General features: G+C 38.8%; 3 protein-coding genes across 5 annotated transcripts in view; 1 reads left to right on the top strand and 2 right to left on the bottom strand.

Annotated features, from left to right (window-relative positions):
- The window catches only part of TFB1M (transcription factor B1, mitochondrial), a 43,988-nt gene extending 27,346 nt beyond the window's left edge, over nt 1-16,642 (top strand). For all 3 annotated transcript variants that reach the window (XM_067542451.1, XM_067542452.1, XM_067542453.1), the window contains exons 7-8: nt 12,050-12,177; nt 16,335-16,642. In XM_067542451.1, coding sequence (XP_067398552.1) covers nt 12,050-12,177; nt 16,335-16,572 — 366 coding nt within the window. In that variant the 3' untranslated portion in view covers nt 16,573-16,642. The remainder of the gene's footprint in view (nt 1-12,049; nt 12,178-16,334) is intronic.
- On the bottom strand, nt 1,953-7,800 carry CLDN20 (claudin 20). Its single transcript, XM_067542454.1, has 3 exons — nt 7,783-7,800; nt 7,203-7,447; nt 1,953-3,081 (listed from the first exon to the last, which is right to left on the bottom strand). The coding sequence occupies exon 3, from the start codon at nt 2,987-2,989 to the stop codon at nt 2,333-2,335; it is 657 nt and encodes a 218-aa protein (XP_067398555.1). The 5' UTR covers nt 2,990-3,081; nt 7,203-7,447; nt 7,783-7,800; the 3' UTR covers nt 1,953-2,332.
- Nucleotides 16,643-16,862: 220 nt separating the features above from the next.
- Nucleotides 16,863-25,256, bottom strand: part of TIAM2 (TIAM Rac1 associated GEF 2) — a 131,276-nt gene continuing 122,882 nt past the window's right edge. Inside the window, exons 23-25 of the mRNA XM_067542450.1 lie at nt 24,970-25,057; nt 23,930-24,084; nt 16,863-18,403 (exon numbers count right to left, since the gene is read on the bottom strand). Coding sequence (XP_067398551.1) covers nt 17,763-18,403; nt 23,930-24,084; nt 24,970-25,057 — 884 coding nt within the window. The 3' untranslated portion in view covers nt 16,863-17,762. The remainder of the gene's footprint in view (nt 18,404-23,929; nt 24,085-24,969; nt 25,058-25,256) is intronic.

Genomic DNA, 25,256 nt, shown 5'->3' with positions numbered 1-25,256 from the left:
AAGCAAATAGTGACTATTGCAAGAACAGAAGAAACAGAAATCAGCAGACAAAAACATTGCAGCTCTTTTTCACACCCCTTTTGCCATGCTTTGCTTCGTTATGACTCCTGCTTTCTTTCTGTACATTTATCCCTCTGACTTTTTTCTCCATCATCCTTGAGAGTTTGAGTAACATACAGGCTTAATTAGATACCAGTGCTTTATATGGAGCTGTTTTTTTCACTCAGAAAGCTGTTGAGACGCTTGTTGTGAGTTAAACAAAAGGCTCTTGCTTAGATTTTTACACTGGTAAACATTGAACTGCAGATGCTTCTATGTAAGTAGTCTTGGCAAAGCAGTCTTTCTTGACTGCTTATGTAACTATTGGAGACTTCAGTTTTGCCTAAAACGTACATTTTTTTTTTTTGGTCTTTCCCAAGACTTTTTGGTTCTTGTTTCCTCTGGTGGCTTTTAAAAATACTGGTTTAAATTTACAGGCTAGAAATGCTCCTAATTTAGTGTAGGACATGCAAATATTTTTAAAATAGTAATACCTCAATTATTCACTCCTCCAGAAAAATTTTGGTGTTTCAAGAAAACTCGACACTCTTGTATGGGTGTAGATTTTTACAACATAAACGTAATACGTCTGTCTTAGAGTGTTGCGGTGCATTAGGCCTCTATATCTAAATAACTTTGTCTTTTTCAGTTCTGTTCCTGGCTAAATCTGTACCACTGAATTACTGTTGATCTGGCACAGTTATAGCACAACTCAAACTTCTTGATAAAATAGGCAGGAAATTCAAATGGTCACAATTAATATATAATACAAGGCAAGGTCTGTACTCCCAGCTCAGAGCTAATGGATATATGACAGAAACTCTTGTCATTGTGTGTACAAAAGAATTTTGCTCTTTATAAAAGCCCATAACAAAATATTAAGCTTCACTCCTTCCATACCATTCAAATTTGTCTTATTTGGTGCTTACTATATTAATCTATTTTATACTACAGTTCTATAGCATTTTAGTGAATTATGAGCTAATAATCTGGACACTAAAAAGCTGTATAAGAATAATCAAGACATATAATACCTGACTGAATTGTGAGGAACTTGTCCAGAGTCTTATCTTTAAACATTCAAACCTAGGTACACTCCTCTTTTATCCCCTTACTTACATCAGCAAATTCACATAATTTTTATTAACATCTAGGACAATATTTGACATGAGATGTCCCCTACAGTGAACAATAAATTCTGTATCCTGGAAAGAAAGTTCTGAGGCTTTAGAAATACTGATCAAATTAATTAAACTGGCACAATACTTGTAAATTAGGATGCTGTCATTGACCACTGCTGTAGATGGCAAATTGCAATGGGCCTGATCCACTGAATTCAATCAGTCTTGGATCAGGCACTATGCAATTAAATTTTAAAAGGACCACAAATTGACAGTGTTCAATAAATAACAATAGGTGAAATACTCCGTTAGGTAAAGGTGAGTGGTTTGCTTTGTAGAGTAAGGAAGATAGGCACAAGAAAAATCTGTACACTCCCTGACTTCTATGTGTGTAGCTTGTAACCAGTGGGTTAAAGGTTCTAAGCATTTCCTCAATCATGATGATACTTCTTTTGTTGTGTTCCTTCTCAAACCTAACATTTGTTGTTTGGTGTTAGATTAGCAGCAGTTGGAGACTGCCTACTAGACATTTCTTTTAAAATAAAAAATGGAACCCACAGCAGGTGGGGATTTTTTGGGGCCATTTTTGGCAATATCTGAATGGCAGTGTTAGCTCTTCAGCTCCTGATATGCAGATACACAATGTGGCTGCATTTTTTTTTTTTTTTAAAAGCAATCTAGTTACCATGGCAGTTGGGAACTGGAAATGAAAGGCAGATGTGGCTGTGATTAAAAGCAATGCATGGGGCTTCACATGGAGGGAGAACTGGTTTTGTTTGTGCCATAATTAAAATAAAATTCTAAAAAATAAATAAATCACAAATCTTGGTACATTACTGATATCCTGTATTACCTTTTGTGTTTACACATCTATGCTGTAACTAATGATCAGTTTAATTGTATTTTTTGAATTGGTTCTTTTCTCTTTAGTAAATTTAAATTGGAAAGCCAAAGAACTTGGTTTGAAAAATCAGCAAAAAATAATGCTTGCAGCAGACATTTATGCTTTATTTTCTGCCATCTTTTTTCCGATTTCATTAAAAATAAAAATACCTTATTAAAATGTAATTGCAGCCCTGCCATGAAGAAAAGTTGTTTCATTTCTTTTCAATCTAAAGTAAACAGAACCACACTTGGCACAAAAAAGCCCCATTTGATAGACATTACTATATTTACACGTAGTCCTTCAGGTTGTAGCCTGCTTTGTTCTCTTGCTGTATGGCTGGGAATTGTTGCTTGGTAGGGTAAATCCATGCTCCTTGCTGCTTTTTAAAACAGGAAGTGCAGAAGATCACACCTGAAATGAACAGAAGTCCTGCTGAAATGAATCCAATATAAACAGCTCCTCCTGGTTCATTTTTACTGCTCTCTGGGACTGTTGGGTCCAGAAAATTTGAAATTATCTCTCTTGTGTACCAGGATGTTGGTACCAACCCAAAGATTCCTGCGAGGATGAAACAGACCCCTGCAGCAAAAGAAGTGTAACTTTTGGTGTCCCTGTCCCCTCCCAACTTTGTGCACTTCATTCCTACTGTGGAGATGCAAATCCCAAAAGCTGATAGGATACAAGACAGTACCATGGTCGTCCGTGCAGCCTGGATGTAGACAGGGAGGGATAGTATTGAATATTTCAGGGTGCAGCTAAACATCCCGGTGCTGTACCATGTGCAGTCCATCCACAACCCTTGCATCTGTGTTATAGCTGTTATGATATTTGAACCCACGTCAGCATTTACTTTCCAGTTGGGCAATAAAGTGGCTGTGATGGCACCGAAAAGACCCAACAAGGCTAGAATAAAAGCAAAGAACTGTAGACTTGCTGATGCCATGATGATCTTCTGTCACCTTTTGTGTGCCCGTTCCGCTTCTGTTGTAAATGTATGTAACTGGCTGATAGCTTCCCAGCCAAGGCTGTAGCCGTCTGTGTGTGACAGAAAAAGGGGAGGGGTGAGGAGGAGAGAAAAGAGAAATCAGCAAACAAAAAAGCTCGCATTTAAAATTAGAGCTATCTGAATGAATATCTGAACGTGACCCTGCAGCCGATGAGTAGCTTGTAGAACAGCTCAGTACACAATGCACTTGAACGTAAATTATAGCAAATGGACAGTGTGTTAGAGATTGATCACAAGAAAGAGCTGCCCTTTCATATGTGACTAAGCCTTGAGCTAAAACGTGTTCCACCAAAGTCATGTTTAATGGTAGCATTCAGGTTCTTGGCTTTTTAGGTAAAGTGAACACTGTATATAAAATTATAGAATTTGGCAAACAAATTGAAATCCACTGTGCATCATATTGGGGACAATATAGTTTACTTTTCAAATACTTGATCTTAATTGTGTATCGGAATTGGCATATTGCTGTCTATTGATTTTTTTTAAAATAAAAATATTGATAACATTTTCTATTTGTTCTCAAATGGTAGTGGCTAAAAATAGCAAACTCTCTTGTGTCTAATAATACTGTCACCGAATTACACATTTGGAGGGGGAGGGAGTGGAGAGACGGGTCAGCTTCATTTAAAATATATTTACAGTTAGGCTACCATTTGCGTACCCTTTTCTGAATTGTCTTTTTAGCTCCAAAAACATGGTCCTGCAGTCACATGAAGGATTTTAGCAGCAGTCTTATGATTGTCTGCATAAACAAAAATAATGATTGCACTGTCATTCAATTTACCTGTCAGTCTTTGGTTTCTGTATAATGTCTGTCACAGTTATATCTGTGGTATTTCTATGACATTTAAGGGATTCCAGTGAGTAACTCTCTGTAAAATCTAGTTTTAAGTGCTTGATTCTGTAAGGTGCTCAATGCCTAGTGACTTTGGTAGTTGAGACTGCTCAGGATCTTGCAAGATCCTGTCCTAAGTCTCTGCCATAAAAATATTTCCCTAAAATTGAAGCTTGATGACCAATTAAGATTTGGCCTGAAAACAAATATTTTCCCCTGTCATTTTAATATTCTCATTTACAATTGTTTTGATCATAATAAAAAAATAAGATGAGCAGCTCATAGTGATTTATGAATTTATTCAATTCGGATCACTAAGACTGGGAGAAAAAAACATGGAGTTAATTTACAATATAGCCTTTACTGTATGCAGTGTTGTAGCTGTGTCGGTCTCAGGTTATTAGACAAGGTGAGTGAGGTAATGTCTTTTATTGGACCAACATCTGTTGGTCAGAGAGACGAGATTTCGAGCTACACAGAGCTCTTCTTAAGGTCTAGGAAAGATATCAAGAGCATCACTATGACAGACTCAGTACTTTTCCCAGACCTGAAAAAGAGCTCTGTGTAGCTCGAAAACTTGTTTCTGTTGGTGAGAGAAGTTGGTCCAGTGAAAGATATTACCTCACCCACCTTATCTTTCTGATATAACATTTAGGCTAGATTCTGCCACCTTTATACCCACTGTACCTTAATCTGTGCTATTCCCATCTAGATTAATGTGACAACACTTGGCTACACAGTGGGTTGATTCTGTGCACACAGAAGTCCTATTGATTTCAGTAGTGCAGGATCAAGGCCCAATGTGAGTGAGAGTGCCAGAAAACTCCCTTAGATATTTTGGCAAAAAAATCTAACCCCTGAGATAGAGGTGGGATTACAACTGTGCACATGCATGTGGAGAAAGAGGATTAAACAAACAATTTAATTTTTAAAACATGGAGTTAATGTACATGAACCTCATTGACAGATTAGCTGACATCTGTGGACAAAACCCTACATTAAAAACAAAACAGTTCTAAATACAGTATATCCCATTCTGCTTAATAGATTCTGCTTAAATGAGAACCTATTTATCATTTTCTCAAATACATAGTGTTCTCCAGGGAGATGATAGGAGAAGCCAGCATGTGCTGTCAGCATTCAAAAAACAAAACAAAAAACCAGCTTTGAAAATGTCTGGTGGAACAGCCTTATTTTTTGTCTTGCTGAGTTGGGCTCTTCTTGGGAAGACAGAGTGTTGGTGGTTTTGTTTTTTTAAAAAAGCCTCATTTGTACTACTTTAAGAACGTGTCATGAACTAAAAATACATATTTACACAAGGGAGCCTGTTGTATACCAAAGTGTATGCCTTGTGAAATCCAATTATGTATTTAACTGATTAAATAATTTCTTTTACAGGAGGTTGAGTGGAAGAAAGAGGGCATTTGTACACAAAAAAGTGAAACAATTTTGGAGGCATGCTGTAGCTGATACTGAATATTCTATACCCCTTTATAAAATATCTTAAGAGGTTAGTTAAATACAAACCTTTTATAAAAAGATGCTACTGAAGTGCGGTTGAACTATGAAGTGAGACTGTAAAAATGGTTGAGTGGGATTTCACTTTCTTGTGTCTTAATAAGTTTCATATCAAATTTGCTTATTTCACAAGTAAAATTAATTTCCTAACTCACCAATCATGCCAGCTCAGCTAAAGACCTGAAAATCCAACTTCTTCACTTTGAGTTGCTTAGCATCCACAGTAATAAAAAATCTATAGTTGGATCTTAGGCCCCAAGAAAGCACTTAAACCTATTCAGGACAGCACTTACACACTGGCTTAAATTCCCTGGAATAAATTTAAGCACTTCCGGCCCTAAATAGGGTTGCTTTCCTGAATTGGGACCTTAGCAAACAGTTCTGTTGTTGGACAAACCAGAATAGAATACAGTCCATAGCTGTGCTGGTTGTGCAAAACTAACAAGAATAAAATGTAGTAAAAACTTACTTTTGTCACTAAAAATCAGACTATAATTTTGAATACTCAGGGAACAGAGGTGATGTGTAAGAGAGAGCCATTTTTACATAGTCACTTTTCTGACCATAAACATGTTTTGCTGCTTAGTCTGACTCATACTATTCAAGAGGAATTTTTTCAGTCGTGTTAAAGATGAAAGGTCAAGCTACATTAACAAAAGCTAGAACACGGTTACATTAATGTAATACTAAGGGTATACATCTATACCCTTGGGTCTCTGCGGATGGTACAGTTCCCTTTAAAATAATTGAATCTTCTGGATGGCAGGTGGAATAGGGTGGAGACCACTTCTTTCTGTTTTCCCAAATAAGGCAGCATGGAGCTTCCAGAGCCTGTGAAGATTAGCAAAGCTTGCCTTATGAAACACATTTGTTGTTGGCTGGCTGGGGCTTTTAGCAGAGTCCCAGGGAAGAGAGAGGCATCAGCCTGGACCTCTGGAATGAGACTTCCAAGCTCAGTGCTGTTTGAACACTTATTTTAAAATGCCCCTTTCTTCTGTAAATGAAGAAAAGTGGATTTCTTTAATGTCAGAGGTTTGGGGAAAAGTCATGAGAAATAGTACGTGGGGAAAGTAGAAGTCTGTTAGAACACAAGCTTTTCTGGACTAGTATGCTCTTATTTCCTTATGGTAATACAAAGTGAAATTAGTTTAGATCAGTGGCTGTGGGGAAACCCCATTACATACTTTGTTGTTTATTAATCCTCTAATTTTTTTAGTGTGTGGGATTAGTGTATGAAATTAGAATTTCTGGGTGGTAGTTAGCACAGTTTGTGTCATTTTAGAGGCTGTTCTACATCTTTCCAGACATACGATTGATACATTAGCCAAATTGTTACAGTTAAGGTACAAATTATAGAAAAACTTTTCCTAAAGTGATTCCAGCTTTAACACCAGTAACTCAGACTACCTCAGAAGACTTCCCATTTTTCAGAATCCCTTCAATTTGCTCAAACTACCAAGACTTGCTTTAGTAAAAGCATCTTGAGCTTGCTGTGACAGGACCCTTTAAAGGCAGGGTGTAGCTTCCATTTGCAGGACTAATTTGCATAGCTAAATCATCTCAAAATTCATTTTAAAAGTGTTTTTTGATCAGCACATTTGGCTCTTGAGTTATCAGCCTTTCTCACTAATTCATTTGTAAATTTCAACATATGCAAACATCAGCCCAAAACATTGCTAGTAGTAGTTGTGTATTGTAATTAATAGTTATACAGTAAATTACAGGCACTATAAATCCTAGACACTGTGATCTATAATAATAAATACTATCTTAAATTTCTGTATGTGTAGCACTTACCGCTAAATGTGAGGTTTGAGATGTTTTCTTCACCGTGGATGCCCTGTAAAAATACAGTTTCTCTGGAATGAAAAGATCTGTTCCTCATATAAAATAGCATTGGCGTTTTATTAAGCAAAAATTGCTTTGGGTGTTTGTTCTCTCTTCTGCCACAAGTGCAGCACTGCTGCCCATTCCCTCTCTTAGCTCCATCTACCAGAGAATAAAGGACCACTTTGTTCAATGAGTTGTGTTGGAGAAACATTCTGTTAGTGAGCAAAAGCAAAGAGATTATGAGAAAAACATATGTAAACCCTTTGTCCTAAATACATAATGATATCCAGATCCCATGATGAACATTACAAACATTTGGCAAATGCAGGAATATCTTGAGAATCTAGAAAATTTACAGATGGTGTGTTTTTAAAAAGGAGATTTTAGAATGGATTTCATTGGGACTGAAAGTCAGAATAAAGGAGTTTGATATAAAAGATAATTGTATGAATGAGTTTACAGTTCTTATTAAGATTTATACAGTAAGCTTGAATTGATATTTGGAAAAACTGCATACAATTCCATGTGATTTTCAGGTTTTACATACCTTTCATTAACAATCTTTAGTCTTCTGTGGATCTTCCTGTAATTGATTGTCTTTCCATGAGCTTGGATGAATGAATGAAGTAGTAACGCTCATGAAGACTTACATGGTAAATACAAAGCACTGGCAAAGTGGCGCCAACAAGTCAATATGGAGACGCATGTTAAATCAAGAAGTGGGTAGGGGAGTGGGAGAAATGCCAGTTGTGCAGTGAGATAAAGACATGTAATTTATGAACTGTAGGGAAATTTGTTTGTGTCACAGGATTTGTGAGAACTTAAATGATTTTGTGTTATCACTTGCTTATAAAAAACACTATGGGTTCATTATAACCTGCGGGAGACTTTATTTTGTAACATAGTGAAGTTTACGAAGTTAGTATTTTAAGGCTGGACCGTAACATTACAGTTACAGTGTAATATGCACAACTTTTCATAGACCAAAAACTACAGGATCAGTAAGTTTTGATTGATAAAGAAATGATGTATAGGTTTCTTAGGTTTTAATAAAAAATGAGGGATTTTTTGTTGCCTGCTTCTCAAATTCTATTTGTATTCCCCTTAGTTTAGTTCAGTGAAATCCTGTAGTGCACAAGATATTTTTAAAAATATTTTGAGTGAGTACAGCCTGTAGTAAAGCTCATAAACCTTCCAAAAAGATGTTGTATTTTTAGTTATGCTGTTTGAGGGCAGAGGGCGGGGGGAGAATAAGAGGAAATTAAACACCAATGTTGACATTCTAACTTACTGCACAAAAGCTAAGAAATTCCAGGGAAATTTTTCAAATGTTGGGTCTGATTCTTTCTGGTCAATGGTAGTTACACTAGGGAAAAGCTGGTATGATATCAGAATCAGGTCCATAGGTGTTGGTGGGGTGGCACAACTGCAAATGAGGAAAGAATATTTTCCTGACTGTCATTTTTCACGAGGGTTAGACCTGAATGAAAACCCCAGATGTGAACATGACAAATTTTGAGGAATTTAGTTCTGCTTTCAAAATATACAGCTGTCCCATATCTCTATGGTGGGCAGATAAAGCCCCAGTTCTGAGCACTGTTGTCTTCTGGGAGTGCTGGCTTGTGCCAACCTTATTTAGAGTGAAGGCGATTGATGCTTTTCATTTTAGTGAAGTTTTAAAATGTTCCACTTAGATTTCAGTTGTTGGGTGAACAAACTGAATGTCAAAAAGGAGTATCTAGGGTTGCAGTTAGCACTGCTCTTCTGCAGACGTATGTATATCCCATCATCTGAACTTTCTTGCTACTGCTGGGGAAGTGGTAGTTACTTTAACTGACCAGTGATAACTATTTGGCACTTAAACTTATTTTTCTTTAGTGCATTTGTTTTCTTTGTCCAGGCAGTGGGCAGATCTAAGTTACATTATGTGTTTGTGACCTTGCTGTTGTATCATATGGCAGGAGTATCCATTATACTAGGCCACCCTAAGGGAACAAGAGGTGGTAATGAGTGCTCTTATACTGTTGGCAGATCATTTTATTTCATCTCTAAACAATTTTAGTTTTTATTACTTTATTTTTTCATTATTTGGAATTAGCCTATTAAAATATTCAGAAAATAAGTAAAAAGAGCTGATAATAAGATCATCTGGAAATGAATCAGTATATTTTAAGTGCATTTGTATTCACTATACTGGTTTATGTAATTCCAGCCTTTTTAATATGCATAAAATAGAATGAGATAATGTGTGTAATTTTAAGGAAGTGTCCAATTACAAGTAAAAATCATTTGCCTATATCTGTTGCCATAGTAACCTGCCAGCTTTCCTAGGTTTCTAAGGAAAATGGTTCCTGTAATTGAGTGAACGCTGAGGAGTGTTTTTGTTTTTTCTAGAAGCTGAAAATACTGCTTCTCAGCCTAGAGATTGCAAATTTTCTTCCAAAGTAAAGCTGGTGCCCTCTTAAATTGTAAATTGCATTTAATTTTTTTCTGAAATTTTCTTTACAAAGGTAACTCTTACTTCCAAAACCAAGGTTTCATATATCTCACTTTGCAATCATTCTGCAAAATGCTGGAGGGAAGAGTGGATGACCCAAATGGTTTTTTGTTGGCCCTGCTACCTCTGATTTTGTGAAAATTTAGAGCATTTTTTGTCTTAGATGAAATTTTAAACAGTCACCTAAACTGAGTACTATTCAAACTGCTGATTGTTCATGCAAAGTATGTTTTTGCATATGCAGACCAGCACTTGCATGTCCAGGTGCTAAATTTTCCCAGCCAAGTACCCATTTTTTCATATGCAGATGATTAATTTGGATGTGTTTAATTTGGATATCTTTCCATGAATGCGCTTTTTTTTGGCTGCAGCATATACTCCTGGGGCCAAGTTCTGCTTTACACTGGTGTGAATCTTTTTCATTGACCGGTGAATTTTTTCTGGATTTAAATCAGTGTGGCAACATAGCAATGGTTATTCTAATCCAGACCAGTGGTCCATCTATTCTGACATAGCCCAATACCACATGCTTCAGAAGGAAGTGTAAAACTTCCATAATAGATAAATATGCAGTAACATGCTTGTGAAAGAAGTTTCCTTCGAATCCCATCCTATCTAGTATAACTACAAATAATAATCTTATTCAAATGAATGTTTAATTCCATTTCATTGCCACAATAACTCCTAGATTCCATAGGTTAGTTATGCATTGTGTTTAATATATATAGTGTATATATTTATCTGTTGGTTGTCTTTAAATGTTATTGGCTATCCCCTTGTTCCTGTACTATATGAAAAGATAAATAAGAAAACTCTATTGACTTCTGTGCCTTTCATTATCATTTATGTACTGCTATAGTGTCCCTTCATTCCTCTCCTTTCTACTCTTTTTCAGTATCTCCTCATTTGGAGCTTACGTCATTTGTTATTTACTGCAGTGTATTCTGTGTTCTATATTTATTTTATTATTGTTCCTATTATCGGTATTACATTAGTGCCTAGAAACCCCAACCAAGATCATGGCTCTATTGTGCTAGGTCCTATACATACACATAGTAAGAGGCAGACCTTTCTTTGAAGGTCTTAGTCTAAATAGAGAAGATGTACAAAAGGTGTGAGTGGACACAGAGGGGTGCTGTGACCTGCCAAGGTGAAATAGCAGGTCTGTAGTAGAGCCAGGACGGAACCCAAGTCTCTAAAGTCCCATCTACTGTTTTATCCACAGGTCCACACTGTCCTTCTCTTCTCTCTCTTGAAGCCTGTAACTCTTTGTGTTGCCCTTCTCTTCTGCTATAGTCTTTTGGAAGCAGGGTTTACAGAAAAACTGTGAATGCAGTTTTCAAGCTGTGAGCATCACATTGTTTGTATTACGGAATTATATTTTCAGTGATATTCCTTACTGTTTATCAGCTTAAAATCTTGTTTAATTTTTTTCACTGACCCTGTACTTTGAGCACAGGTTTTCATTGAGCAATCCAAAGTGAGGTCCAGATATTTTTCCTGAATGGTTAGAGTTAATGTAAAGCCAATCAATGTTTGAGTAATTAAAGTATTTCTTCTCTGTGGATTCCCTTGCATTTGTTGCCATTAAATTCCATATGCCACCTTTTTGTACGATCACCTAGGTTTTTAAAATCCTTCTGAAGTTCCTCATAATCCATTGTACTCTTGACTCACCTAAATAATTTTTCCACTTCACTGTTCACCCTTACTTCCAGATAATTAATACACATTTTAGGAAATACTGATCCTAATAGAGATCCTAGAGCCCCTCCACTAATAACCTCTTTCCATGTTAAAAATTTGCCATCTAATCTCTCTCTGTCTTTTGATTAATTTCTGATTCATGACAGTACTTTACCTCTTATCCCTGGACTACATAGGCCTCATCTACCCACCAAACTTGTACTATTTTAACGATACCATAGCGTCCCATCGTGGATACCATAATATCAGTATAAAGGTGCTTCTACTGGTATATCTGCATCTACTCCAGAAGTTATATCATAAGAGACTAGTGGATAAGTATGAAAGGGCAGACTTATGAAGGGCCTTGAAGGTAAAGAACAAGACCTTTTGGTTGAAATTTCACCTTTGAATTTGAATGTTTTTTCACAGCTCTGTTATCAGTTAGCTATTTTCAATCGATTAATGTATCCTTTTATGTTATGCCAAATGGACGGGACTCTAACCCTGTTTCCAGACACCCACGCTGCCGGTTTAGGAATGGTAAGAATGTACATTGGAGGGAAAACAATTTAGAAAATGCAAACCAGTGTTCGTTATCTGGCATCTGATATTTTGCTTCTCTTTATAGGTGGACGTGTCAGTAGTGCACTTTACCCCTTTGGTGCAACCAAAGATACAGCAACCCTTTAAGTTGGTGGAAAAGGTCGTTAAAAATGTTTTTCAGTTCAGAAGAAAATACTGCTGTCGGGGTGTGGAGTAAGTAAATTCTTTAACCAAAATTCTCTTTAGAACAATGTTGATGCCTACTAAATCCATCAAGAATAATGCAGCCTTCGTTACATATTCTGAGTTTGTCCACTTTATGTAAATGTGTACTGTTTACAAGGCATCTCGGTTCATCAGATCCAGCTCTCAAAACACTGACTGAAGACAAAAGCAATTCTGATATAATTTACATAGAAGTTTCTGCTGGGTGCATCCACGGCTCCATAATTAAACCCTAATGCTTTTTTATTAACACAATACAGAATTGATGTCTTTGGCATTAAGAGGTTAAATTTGTCAGCTTTTGTATAGTGTCAATTTTTAAAACTTTAATTTTCATCTTCTGAGTGCAGATTTGTGAAGAAAGACTTAAAAAATATAAGTAACTGACCCAGATGCGTGCAGATAAAATATGTTCTGGCCAAGAGCCTATGGTGGTTGTGTCCAAAAGAAAAGATATGAAAGTCTGAACTGAAGATAAATGGATTCAATTATGTTTTACTAGTCATGAACTGGGGAAAGAATAATTATTTATATGGAGGTATTGGCAAAAAGTGAGATAATCGCCTCCACTGTTGGCTTTTTACACTGGATAAAAAAGGCTGCAGTGGTGTAAAGACGTTCTAAAAGCTGGGGGAGAATGGTCCAGTGCAGAAACTGAGGAAGACAGCTGTATGCTGTCCTCCGAAGGCCTGCTCAGACCCTAGTGTTGAGGGCATACTTGTGTCATGGTCATAAAATATAATGCTGCAGAGGCTCTGGGCATTGTTGCCCACAGGAAGCTGGGCATGTGTTTCTGTAACTTTAGACAGCCTAATTATGCCGGGGGTCACTTTGGTTTGTGGAACAGCCTAGAATTGGGAAGGTACAAAGATAGCTTAAAGCCACTGTATCACCATCTCCCTGGGTTGCAAGCTCTGTGCTGCATCTTTTAATGGTGTAGCGCAGTATCTCACCCATACTCTTTTAAACTAGGAGGTGAGTTACATTTAGTATCGGTTGCAGGCAGTTGATCTAAACACGCAGTGCCAGTTTGTGTAGGGGCCAAATACATACATTTAGAGGTGGTAAGTGAACAATAGGCTTGTCACACGATGAACTACTGTGTGACACACTTAGTTCAGAAAACTGCTGATCAGCAGAAAACACAACATTGCTATGTTTGTACTTTATGCAGAATGTATTTTCAGAAGATTAAAAAGATAATCATGTATTGTTTAATCTCAAATGTCTGATATTGTGCTATGCTCTTTGAAAGGGAAATTTTTTTTTATTTTTTTTTTTACGTCTTGTATCCAGGAGCAGCTTAACATGCCTTAGTACTGTACCTAGCATGTAATTAAGGATCACAATCCTCTTATTGTTTAGCTGGCCCAAGGAAATTAGCAAATTCTAGATGCTAACTCAGTAGTCCTTCTTATATGATGCTTAGATACAGTTACATGAAAGTAGGTGGTAGGCTGCATGTGTTCATACACGTATATATAACATATGGCATGTAATGGAATTGATACATTTACAGTTTGTGACGTCGCTAATAAAGTACAGTTTTACTGTGCAAGCCTGTTTACAGGTTGTCATAAATTCTGTGTTTCATTTTAGTGCATTATAGATGTTCAGACTATCTAATGTGACCGTCCCAAGCTGCAATATTATCCATAATCAGTGCATTCTCTCCTTTGAATTACAAAATAATTTGAGATTTGAAAGTGAAATACGGCTTGAGGAGAAGTATTGTACTGAGTAAAGAGTCTACTTAACTCTGAGGTACTAAGGATACTTTTCCTGGGCACCTTGGTAGCTCATATCTCTAAACAAGTGGTCTTTGCCTAGTTCCAGCAATTCCTTCCCTTTCCATTCCTTCTTAAATAAGCCTTTTCCTATACCTAAGAGTGGACATTTAAGAAGCGAGCCCTGCATGGGCAACAAACCTCATTCTCCCTTCCCATCTGTTCTTAGCAGTCAGCCCTACTCTTTAGCACAAAGCTATTCTGGGCTTCTGGCCATCAAGTCCATGTGCCCTGGTCTCTACCTAATATATAAATCATGGTGCCTCCCCTTCATGCTTCTTGGAATAAGGGAGGAGACAGGCTCTGGCAATAGGGAGGGATAGTGCTGAGTGGGGGTACGTCTACACTGATGGCGGCAAAGTCGCTGCCATCAGATCAACTTATCCGTCTTGATTGAGCGGTCAGTGTAGACCTGCTCAATCGATCAGGAAGTCGATGTACTAAAACCACCTCCTCAAGTGGTGCAGTGCAGGGAAGACACCACGCAGAACAGAAGTACAGCAGTCAACGGGACTTATGCAAGCTACTCTGCGTCGCTTGTGTAACTCCCATCGTCTGCCGCCGAATCGCTGGGTAAATGTACACCAAGCCTGAGAGAGCCAGCTGAGGGCAGAAAGAGATGGTGCCAGATACTGGGAGGCAGGGCAGAGCAGGCTAGGACTTTTTGCAAGCAGGAGTCCTAATCACCCCCTTTCTCCCACTGGCAAATGACCCTCCCTGACAGAGTACGCTAGTGGCCTTACAAAACACTGGAAAAAGGGCAGTTGTCAGGCTACATTTTTCTGGGATCTGGCTTGTTTTCAAATGGAGTGCAATACCTGTTAAGATGTAGGCAAATGGTGTGCTAGCGCTCTGATCATGTCTTTCCCCTGGAAAATTTGCCCTGGTTTCTTTTCACTACTGCTCTTTTTGTCTGTCTTCTGTGGCACTCCGACTACCTGCCTCCCTCCCTGTTTTTAAAAACCTTCAAGAAACCACCCTGTTCAATGAAGCATTCCAGCTTCCATGACCCTCTGTGTTTGTTCTAGATCATACTTGTTTATGCCTCTCTTGACAGCTCATTAGAGCAGGGGCCTGCTGTTTTTTAGCATATTTTGCAAGTTGTTACAGAGCCAGGTACATTTACGGTACTAAGTAACAATGGGCATGATCATCAACCTTCTGCACAAGGAAATGTAGTGGAGCTTGATTCTGTTGTGCACTTTGTTTGCCATCTTCAGTAATAGGCTGTCTGCTCCCTAGCTCTGCCGGGCAGCAGACAGTTAACATTTTCACTGTGCTGTAGGTCTTGTATGGGCATGGAGTGGAGCAGAAAATTTGAATATAAAATAGTATATTTAGATTCACAGTAAGTTAGAAACTTAAACCACCAGTTCTCTGTCTGCTTCCTTCTCTACCCCCAGCTACCTTGCAGTATTCCAAGCTCTTTGATAACAGTGAGAAGCTAAGTAATTTAGAGTTAATATTCTGCACTTAATATAATGCTTTTCATCTGAGGTTTGCCGAGTGTTTTCAGTATTCCTGTTAATTAGGGCTCAGTGCCCATCTGACAGGTAGTACTAGCTCCATTTTACAAATGGTAACACTGAAGCACAGCGACGTGCAGAAACAGTGGGTGTCAGAGCCGAGACTAAAACCCAGTAATTCTGGCACCCAGGCCCGTTCTAAATATTAAACAACATTGCCTCTGTGCCTATTGAGCATTGGCTTCTGTCCTGAGATTGGGAGACAGTTGTAATGTGGACATCTTTCCATGAGGGCCGTGATTCCTTTTATTAAGGTTACCAAAAAAGTCATCAAGATGGTAAAATACCGTATTTCCCCATGTATAAGACGCACCTTTTTTCGAAAAATTTGGGGTCTAAAAACTGGGTGCGTCTTATACAGTGGTACTTACCGGTGATGTACCGTAATACATTTATTTTCAAATTTCAGGCCCCAAAATTAAGGTGCGTCTTATACATGGGAGCGTCTTATACATGGGGAAATACGGTACTATCTCAAAATTTTGACCTGATCCAAATAATCATCTTTTCCTCTCCTTCCTAAATATTTAAATATTACAGATAATTTAAAATGGAGCTAAAATGCATATTCCTATGTTGATTATTTCTGGAGTAAATGTGACTTCAAACTATCAGTCTCCCACTAAATTTGTTTAATTTTTCAACTCATGTTGGGATGTTAAGAAAATAATTGAAAATTTAAGATTTGTTTCTTTTCAAGAAACTAAGTGTTAGAGATATGCTTATGTTGAGTTAGATCTGCATTAAGAAAAGCACACAGATGTGTGTGAAGGCAAACTATTTTTAAAGAAAACATTTTTATTGGACTGTCTTCCTTCTTATTCCTTTTTAGAATCCTGTTTCCAGAAGCTGAACGTTTGGAAAAAACTGAACAGATGATGATGATGGCAGATGTTGATCCAACTCTGCGTCCAGCTCAGCTCTCCATTTTACATTTTAAAAACCTGTGTGATGCATACAGGAAAATGTGTGATGAAGACACAAGCCTTTTCACTTACAACTACAGAGAAGAACTGAAGCAGAAGAAAATGAGGAAAAAAAGACATTATGAAAAGGAAGATCAGCTATAACAAGTCAAGCACACTTTTTTTTAAATGCCAAGTCTAATTGTTTCAGTAAAAGAAGGCTGTGTAATCTTGAAAACACATTTTTACTTTTGTTGAAATACTTGCGAAAGAGGTAGGGGCTCCTGTTGATCTCCATTCTGATCTACAGAAAGAATGAAGATGCACTGAAGTGTAGGATCCTTAACTTGGTAAGATGCAAATCCTCCACCCTGTTCTCTAGCTAAACTTTTAGGTCTTGATTCAGCAAGGTAAAATTAGACACATGCTTCAGAACCTTGCTGAATGGGGACCTCTTTGAAATTAAATGGAGTTTTGCAGTAGGGATAAGGGCATTATTGAGCCCTTTAAAGTAATAAAATGTTACTTACTATTTCAGCTTAACAAACATTGTGATAATTGTTTCATTTCATGCTCTTTATTCTGGAAGACTCTACTGGGAAGAGATCAGTTTTTTAGAAATCTCACATTAATGCACTCAAGGCCTGCTAATACTCTTATTTATCCCAAAAAAAGACCTCAGTGTTTAAAGTTCCAGTAGGAGAAAGCTATGAATAAAGCAAGAAGCATTGCTGAATATAATGCTCATTTTTCTTTTACTGTACAGGTTGGTAGAGAAAATAAAAATACAATCAAATAAAAGATTACAGTACAAGCTTTGTTTTTATATTTACATTATATATAAAGTTAAGTATAAACAGCATCTTATGACTTACAGAAATGAAACGTCTGCACTGTTGTGCACTAAAACGCATTAAAATAACTTAATTCTGCTTTAAATAAAGCAAAAATTAAAACTGCTGAAAGAAAATGCCCAAAGGAAAAGTTTTGACCTTTTTTAATAAAGCTATAGATCACAATTCCCTCAGTACCTTTTCCACATAACTTAAAATAATTAGACTGCACCATTTTAAAGGACAGAACATAATCTTGATAACTGCTCAAAAGGGATAAACTAATTTACAGACTGTGGCCATCTTAATTTATTTTCCTGCTCCACAATAAATTAAAATAACTTAAGAATCCTTTACAACTATATTTTTTTGGAAAAATGTATTAGTGCACAAAACCAACAGTAGTTTTTCAGCAATTTCCACATAATCACTAGTTTTATAGCAAATCAAGTAAGTCAAATTTTATGTGGACTTAAAATCAAAATTTTAAATAACCTATTAAATCATGTTGCCTTCATACAGCTAGGATTTTCCATGCCTCTCCATTGTTTCATAAAAGCAGTCCTCATTAACTACAGAAGCTAAACTCTGGACACTAAATTCCCTCTCTAAAATAGAATTTAGATCCAAGTTTGCACTGTCAGAGTGACTGTCAAGAGACTGGTGATGTTCTTGCATTGCCAGTAAAGTTCCCTTGTTAAGTTTTGTGCTGTTTGCTTTTCGTTTAATTGGACAGAAATGCCCGCGCACTAGCTTTGGATGTTCTCCTGCCTTATAAACATCCCCAGCCTCTTTGAAAGGAGGCTGCGCATGCTCTGTGTCAGCACTAGGCTCCTCTGATATCTTCAGTCGCTGGAACTGTATTTCAATGTCTTTTGTAGGGCTGCCCTTCTGTAGGCTCTGCTCATAGTCATCCTCATCATCACTGAGAATATCAGATTCCTTGACCAGGCTGTCTGAAAACTCTGATGTGCAGCTCTGAAAGTGTTTCACTGGTGATGAATTTTTGGATTCCTGTATGCTTTCTGTGGTATGGCAGCTACTACTCTGAGTACTGCTGCTAAGGCTGCATTCATCAGAATCCAGTAAGTTTCCTTTCCCTGTATCATTGTTCCACTCATTACTGGAGGAATTCTTCAGTCCCTTTAAGGATCTTGTGGACGCTGCATGTATAAAAGACAGTCTTATTTTTTCATTAAAGCAACTTTCACAAAAACGACAATTATACAGTAAAACTTTATGGCTTTGATTTATAGTGCAATTAGTCCCATTTTGATTAAAATGTATAGTATCCATTATAGTATATGTATAGTAGACTGCTGGTATTTGACAATATTTGATTTTATAGTGCTCTACTTACCACAAGGTTATAAAGTTATTGTGTATTTAGTATGTACAAAATCCTTCAGAAAGCCACAGGTATAGTTTGCAAAGCAACAAATCTAAACGATGCTGAGGCTGGGTCAGTGACCTAATATATTCTGTGGCCAATTGCCATCTGACTCCAAATTCATTTTTCTGTCATTTGCTTCCCATGATGGTTATGGGCTGTAGCATTCCCTTTACATCTCAACGCTAGATAAAGAACTTGCAGTATTGGCACCACTACTGGCCAATGTATAGATTCCTAGGCCAGAAGGCTGTGATCATCTAGTCTGACCTCCAGTATAACTGGGCCATAGAACTTCCCTCAAATAATGCCTAGAGCATATCTTTTAGCAGAACATCCACTCTTGATTTAAAAATTGTCAGTGATGAAGAATCCACATTCCACTGATTAATTACTCTCACTATATTTTTATTTTTCCAGTCTGCATTTATCTAGCTTCAACTTCCAGCCATTGAATTATGTTTCTCTTTCTAGAGTGAATATTTGTTTCCTCTGTAGGTACTTATAAACTCTAATGAAGTCACCTCTTTGTTAAGCTACATAGTTGAGCTCCATGAGTCTATCAATCACTATAAGCAAAACAATGAGAGTTCTGTGGCACCTTAAAGACTAACAAATTTATTTGGGCGTAAGCTTTCGTGGACATCTAACAGTGGGTTTCTGTCCACAAAAGCTTATGTCCAAATAAATTTGTTAGTCTTTAAGGTGCCACAGAACTCTCGTGTTGCTGAAAACAGACTTAACATGGCTACCCCTCTGGAACTCATCACTATAAGGCATGTTTTATAAGCCTTCAGTCGTTCATTTGGCTCTTCTCTGAACGCTCTCCCATTTATCAACATCCTTCTGAACTGTTGATGCCAGACTTGGAAAAGGATTCCAGCAGGTAAAAACAGGTAAAATAACAAAAATGAAAGTCCTGAGGCACTTTAAAGACTAACAAATTTAATTTTTACAGGCATAAGCGTTCGTGGGCTGCAACCCACTTCGTCAGATGTAAGGAATAGAAATCAGATAGGAGGTATATATATACATCTAAGGGTAAGGAACAACAATGCAGAGTTAGGTATAAGCAAAGTCCATTCAGTTAGAGTAGTTGAGGCCTATTCACAACCCTTGATTAGATGGTGAGAATGTGTGAACAGTGACAATTACTTCTTGTAATGAGAGAACCATTCCAAGTCCCTATTCAGACCCAGTTTGATTGTGTCAAGTTTGCAGATGAGTTCCCGTTCTGCAGTTTCTCTTTGAAGTCTGTTTTTGAAGTTTTTTTTGTAGAAGTATAGCAACTTTCAAGTCAGCTACAGCGTGTCCTGGGAAATTGAAGTGCTCTCCGACTGGTTTATGGATGTTACCATTTTTTATGTCTGATTTCAAGAAAGAACTCTCAATGCTGGATAATCTCATGAAAAGCCAAACTTCCACAGAAAATTCCACGTGGTTGATCTTTACAAAAACAAGATGGGCCACTTACAACACTCACTTTGATTCTCTACAGAGGAAAAAGGACTCTATATGCCACAAGAGACCACAACTGTGATACCCTTGACGCATCCAACAATATTGTAAATCTATCCAGTTATACACTTTCCCCGAGATAAGAATGACTTCTGCTGGATTCTCTTTCTGCCCTGCCACCCCCACTCATAATACAATTCTGTGGTGACCTGGAATCCTACTTTCGCGGTCTCCGACTCAAGAAATATTTCCACCACACCACTGATCAACACACTAATCCACAGATACCTTCCTATCAACGCTACAAGAAGAAGAATTCTGCATGGACTCCTCCTGACCGCTGAAACAACAGACTAGGCTTCTAGATAGATTGTTTCCGCCGACAAGCAACACCGCTTGCCCCATAACCTCAGCCATGCAGAACGCAACGCCATCCACAGCCTCAATAACAACTCTGACATTATAATCAAAAAGGCAGATAAAGGAGGTGCTGTTGTCAACATGAATAGATCTGATTACGAACAGGAGGCTACCAGACAACTCTCCAACACCACATTCTACAAGCCACTACTATACAATCCCACTGACGACTACCAAAAGAAACTACAACATTTACTTAAGAAACTCCCTAAAGAAACATAGGAACACATCTACACAGACACACCCCCTGAGCCCCGACCAGGGTTATTCTATCTGCTACCCAAGATCCACAAACCTGGGAATCCTGGACGCCCCATCATCTCAGGCATTGGCACTCTCACAACAGGACTGTCAAGCTACATGGACTCTCTCCTCAGGCCTCATACCACCAGCACTCCTAGCTATCTTCGTGATACCACTGACTTCCTGAGAAAACTACAGTCCATCAGTGATCTCCTAGAAAACATCATCCTAGCCCCTATGGATGTAGAAGCTCTCTACACCAACATTCCACACAAAGATGGACTACAAGCCATCAGGAACACTTTCCCTGATGATGATATGTCACACCTGTTAGCTGAACTTTGTGACTTTGTCCTGACCCACAACTACTTCAGATTTGGAGCCAATCTATACCTTCAAGTCAGTGGCACAGCTATGGGCACCCGCATGGCCCCACAGTATGCCAACATTTTTATGGCTGACCTAGAACACTGCTTCCTCAACACTCGTCCCCAAGCACCTCTCCTTTACCTACGCTACACATTGATGACATTTTCATCATCTGGACCCATGGGACAGAGTCCCTCGAAGAATTCCACCAGGATTTCAATAATTTCCACCCCACCATCAACCTCAGCCTGGACCAGTCCACACAAGAAATCCACTTCCTGGACACTACAATACAAATAAAGGATGGTCACATTAATAGCACCCTATACCGAAAACCAACTGACCGCAATACAGATCTTCATGCCTCCAGCTTCCACCCTGGACACATTACACGATCCAAGCCTTAAGATACAACCGGATTTGCTCCAATCCCTCAGACAGAGGCAAACACCTACATGATCTCCATAAAACATTCTTAACACTACAATACCCACCTGGAGAAGTGAAGAAACAAATTGACAGAGCCAGACAGGTACCCAGAAGTCACCTACTACAGGACAGACCCAACAAAGAAAACAACAGAACACCACTGGCTATCACCTATAGCCCCCAACTAAAATCTCTCCAACACATCATTAACGATCTACAACCTATCCTAGCAGATAATCCCTCACTCACTCAAGCTGTGGGAGGCAGACCTATCCTTGCTTACAGACAGTCCCCCATCCTGAAGCAAATATTCACCAGCAGCCATACACCAAACAAGATGAACACTAACCCAGGAACATACCCCTGCAACAAACCCCGTTGCCAGCTCTGTCCACACATTGACTCTAGTGACACAATCACAGGTCCTAACCCCATCAGCCACACCATAAGGAGCTCATTCACCTGCACATCTACTAATGTAATATATGCCATCATGTGCCAGCAATGCCCCTCTGTCATGTACACTGGCCAAACTGGACTGTCTCTACGCAAAAGAATAAATGGACACAAATCAGACATAAAAAATGGTAACATACATAAACCAATCGGAGAGCACTTCAATCTCCCAGGACACGCTGTAGCTGACTTGAAAGTTGCTATACTTCTACAAAAAAAACTTCAAAAACAGACTTCAAAGAGAAACTGCAGAACGGGAACTCATCTGCAAACTTGACACAATCAAACTGGGTCTGAATAGGGACTTGGAATGGTTCTCTCATTACAAGAAGTAATTGTCACTGTTCACACATTCTCACCATCTAATCAAGGGTTGTGAATAGGCCTCAACTACTCTAACTGAATGGACTTTGCTTATACCTAACTCTGCACTGTTGTTCCTTACTCTTAGATGTATATATATACCTCCTATCTGATTTCTATTCCTTACATCTGACAAAGTGGGTTGCAGCCCACGAACGCTTATGCCTGTAGAAATTAAATTTGTTAGTCTTTAAAGTTCCTCAGGACTTTCATTTTGTTATTTTACCTGTTTTTTGGCACTCGTATGACCTCTGCTGGAATACTTTGTCCAAGTCTGGCATCAACAGTTCAGAAGGATGTTGATAAATGGGAGAGCGTTCAGAGAAGAGCCAAATGAACGACCCACGAAAGCTTATGCCTGTAGAAATTAAATTTGTTAGTCTTTAAAGAGTAACACAGCTACCCATCTGGAACAGGTAAAATAACCTTTCTACTCGCACTTGAGTCTCCTGTTTATGCATCCAAGGATCGATTTGGCCACAGCATCACTGGGAGCTCATATTGAGCGGATTATCCGCTAGGACCCCCAAATCTTTTTCAGAGTCCGTGCTTCCCAAGAGTGAGTCCTCTATCGTGTAAGTATGGCCTCCTCCTTTGGTCCTACATTTACATTTAGCCGTATTCAAATGCATATTGTGTGCACCCAGCACTAGAAAGCAGTGCTCTAAAGACAACCTGTCCTCCACCAGAAACTGCTGATAAGGCACTTACAGGTGGAATGGATAGATGCTATGAGGGAAGAAGCCCCCTCTCTATGTTGCCTAACGTCCTGTTACTGCCTGAGCTTTGGATAATGGTAGGGCCAAACCACAAAAGCAAGCCAATCATCAGTTAAGGGAAGCCAAGTAGTGAGTGGGTGGAGGGGCGAATCCCTTTCCACCGAAAATAAATTTGACCTACACTAATTCTGTTAGTGGAAAGGAGCTAAATGGGGTAGATTTCAGGAAGGGGACACACAAAGGAGGTGAGGGTCAGCGTTTCTGTGACATACTTCTGTAATTCCCTTAACCCCAAGTACATTAGGAGATGGGTTCTGGTGAGGTGGATTCTTTCTGTGGCAGTGTCCCTGCTTGGGGCTATGACAACAAAAGTTAATGCTAACTTTTGGCATCTTATGTTGCTTCTCCCACAGTGATTCCCCCTGACTAAGGGAAGTATGGCAGCAGACACCTCCTCAGAGAAGCCATGCCAATAGAGATAAGGGATGCCCTGGGATTAGTGAAGAGAGTTGGGAGAGCCATAGGATTTCCCAGAAGATTTCAGAGCTAGTGGCAGGTTCCACACAGCACGACCCTGTCTGTTCTTGCCCAGAGTTGTGCAAACACCAAACTGCCCTAGTGGCAGAATTGTATTTGGAAACAAAGTCTAGGCCTTTGCATGGGCTGTTTTTCCCATAGGGGATGAGTGCTAACTGGCACTTTTGGTATAAAGCCTCCCTCCCAAGAAGTAAATGATATTTAAAAACATGAATTACAGTTTTAAAAAAAACCAAAAAACCCCAGCTGCTGATAATCATGAAACTGCCAGTCTATATTTCCCAGTCTAGCAAGCTGACTCTTACCCAATTTGGCTGAAACGGGGATGCGGTTCTTGAGCGGAACTAGGCGATCTTTACACGTTTTCTCCAATGGTGACTCGCATTTTATGTGACGCCTGAAGTTCTCCCGCAGAATGGAACGAATCACCTTAACAATGTTAGTCTTGCTTTCGCAATCGCTGCAAAGTTTAAGGAAACAGCAATGAGAGGGCAGATTATAGATCACTGTAGTAGTTTTGTTTTCCCAAGCAGTCTTTCCACTAGGAAGCTGTCTCCTTTGCTACAGAAGGTTGGTGCTATTTAGTTATTTATACACTGTGGAACAGCTTCAAGGAGCTGTTGGGAAGAAGACCCATCCCAAAATACTCAATAGCCTACTGGTGAGTGTACTCAACATCAGGCCGAAAGGGGAGAATCTGAACCTTGGTCGCCCACATTCTGGGTGAGTACTCTAACCATGTGGCTAATGGTTAACCTCCTTCAGCAGCTGTATTTTATGTGAGGCCTACTCTGGTAGGTGTGCTCTGAGCATGCCTACCAGATCCGGCTTTGCAGGTGAAATAGGCAACTCCGAGTTTGAGGATTCTGTTAGGATATAGGCATGAGATAGGCAGCTGTGTGCATGCCCCCTAGAAGTTGTTTCGGGGACTTAAGCAGTTGAAAATAAGGTGCCTGCTATGTCAGGTGCCAGCTGAGCCAGGATTTCGAGGATTTAAATTTTGAACTGGCACCTAAAGTGGTGTTTGGGTGCCTCAATCCCTTTGTGGAGCTAGCCATTGATTGCTTTAGACATGTTTCACTGGAATTTTAAGTTCAAATAAAATATGCGTTCATATTCCTTACACTGAATGACTGAGCCAAATTCGCTCTAATTTCAGATATTTTCTGCACATCAAGCTCCATCCAATAAACAGTGGCTTAATGCCTGGATTTGAGGTGATGGGTGTTTAGAAGTGCTGAGAGACAGGAAAAAAGGTCACTTTGACAAAAGTACATTGAGAACATTTTATTTTTCCTTCCATTAGTGTTAACTTTGTCAAAAATAATCTTCATGTTAAGTTTACCTGCTGCACAACTGAAAGATTGTTTCAGGCCTGCCTTCTATTTCTGACTTTGTATGAATCAGTTCCCAGATGCAACTGTTTTCCGTTCCTAAGGGTAGAAGAAATTTTATTTTTGTGAATGCTTCATGCCTTCAGGATACACAAACAGCCGTATATATAGCAGTCTCCCCAAGACAGGGTTCATAGAAAAGCTGATGAGATCTGCATGATGGGCTTGAGGAACTGGAACCCTAAGATGCATGCCAAGTTATGACTTAAAAAACAAGGTTACTTACCAGTAACTGTTG

Source organism: Emydura macquarii, unplaced genomic scaffold (genome assembly GCF_026122565.2).
Source record: "Emydura macquarii macquarii isolate MOO-44397 ecotype Brisbane River unplaced genomic scaffold, CSIRO-AGI_Emac_v2 contig_705, whole genome shotgun sequence".
Lineage (NCBI taxonomy): Eukaryota > Metazoa > Chordata > Testudines > Chelidae > Emydura > Emydura macquarii.
Note: the sequence above shows the minus strand (reverse complement) of the source record. Positions and strands in the feature narration are given on the sequence as shown.

Coding starts and splice junctions, on each gene's coding strand:
- CLDN20 (XM_067542454.1), bottom strand. CDS start 2,989: ATGGCATCAGCAAGTCTACAGTTCTTTGCTTTTATTCTAGCCTTGTTG.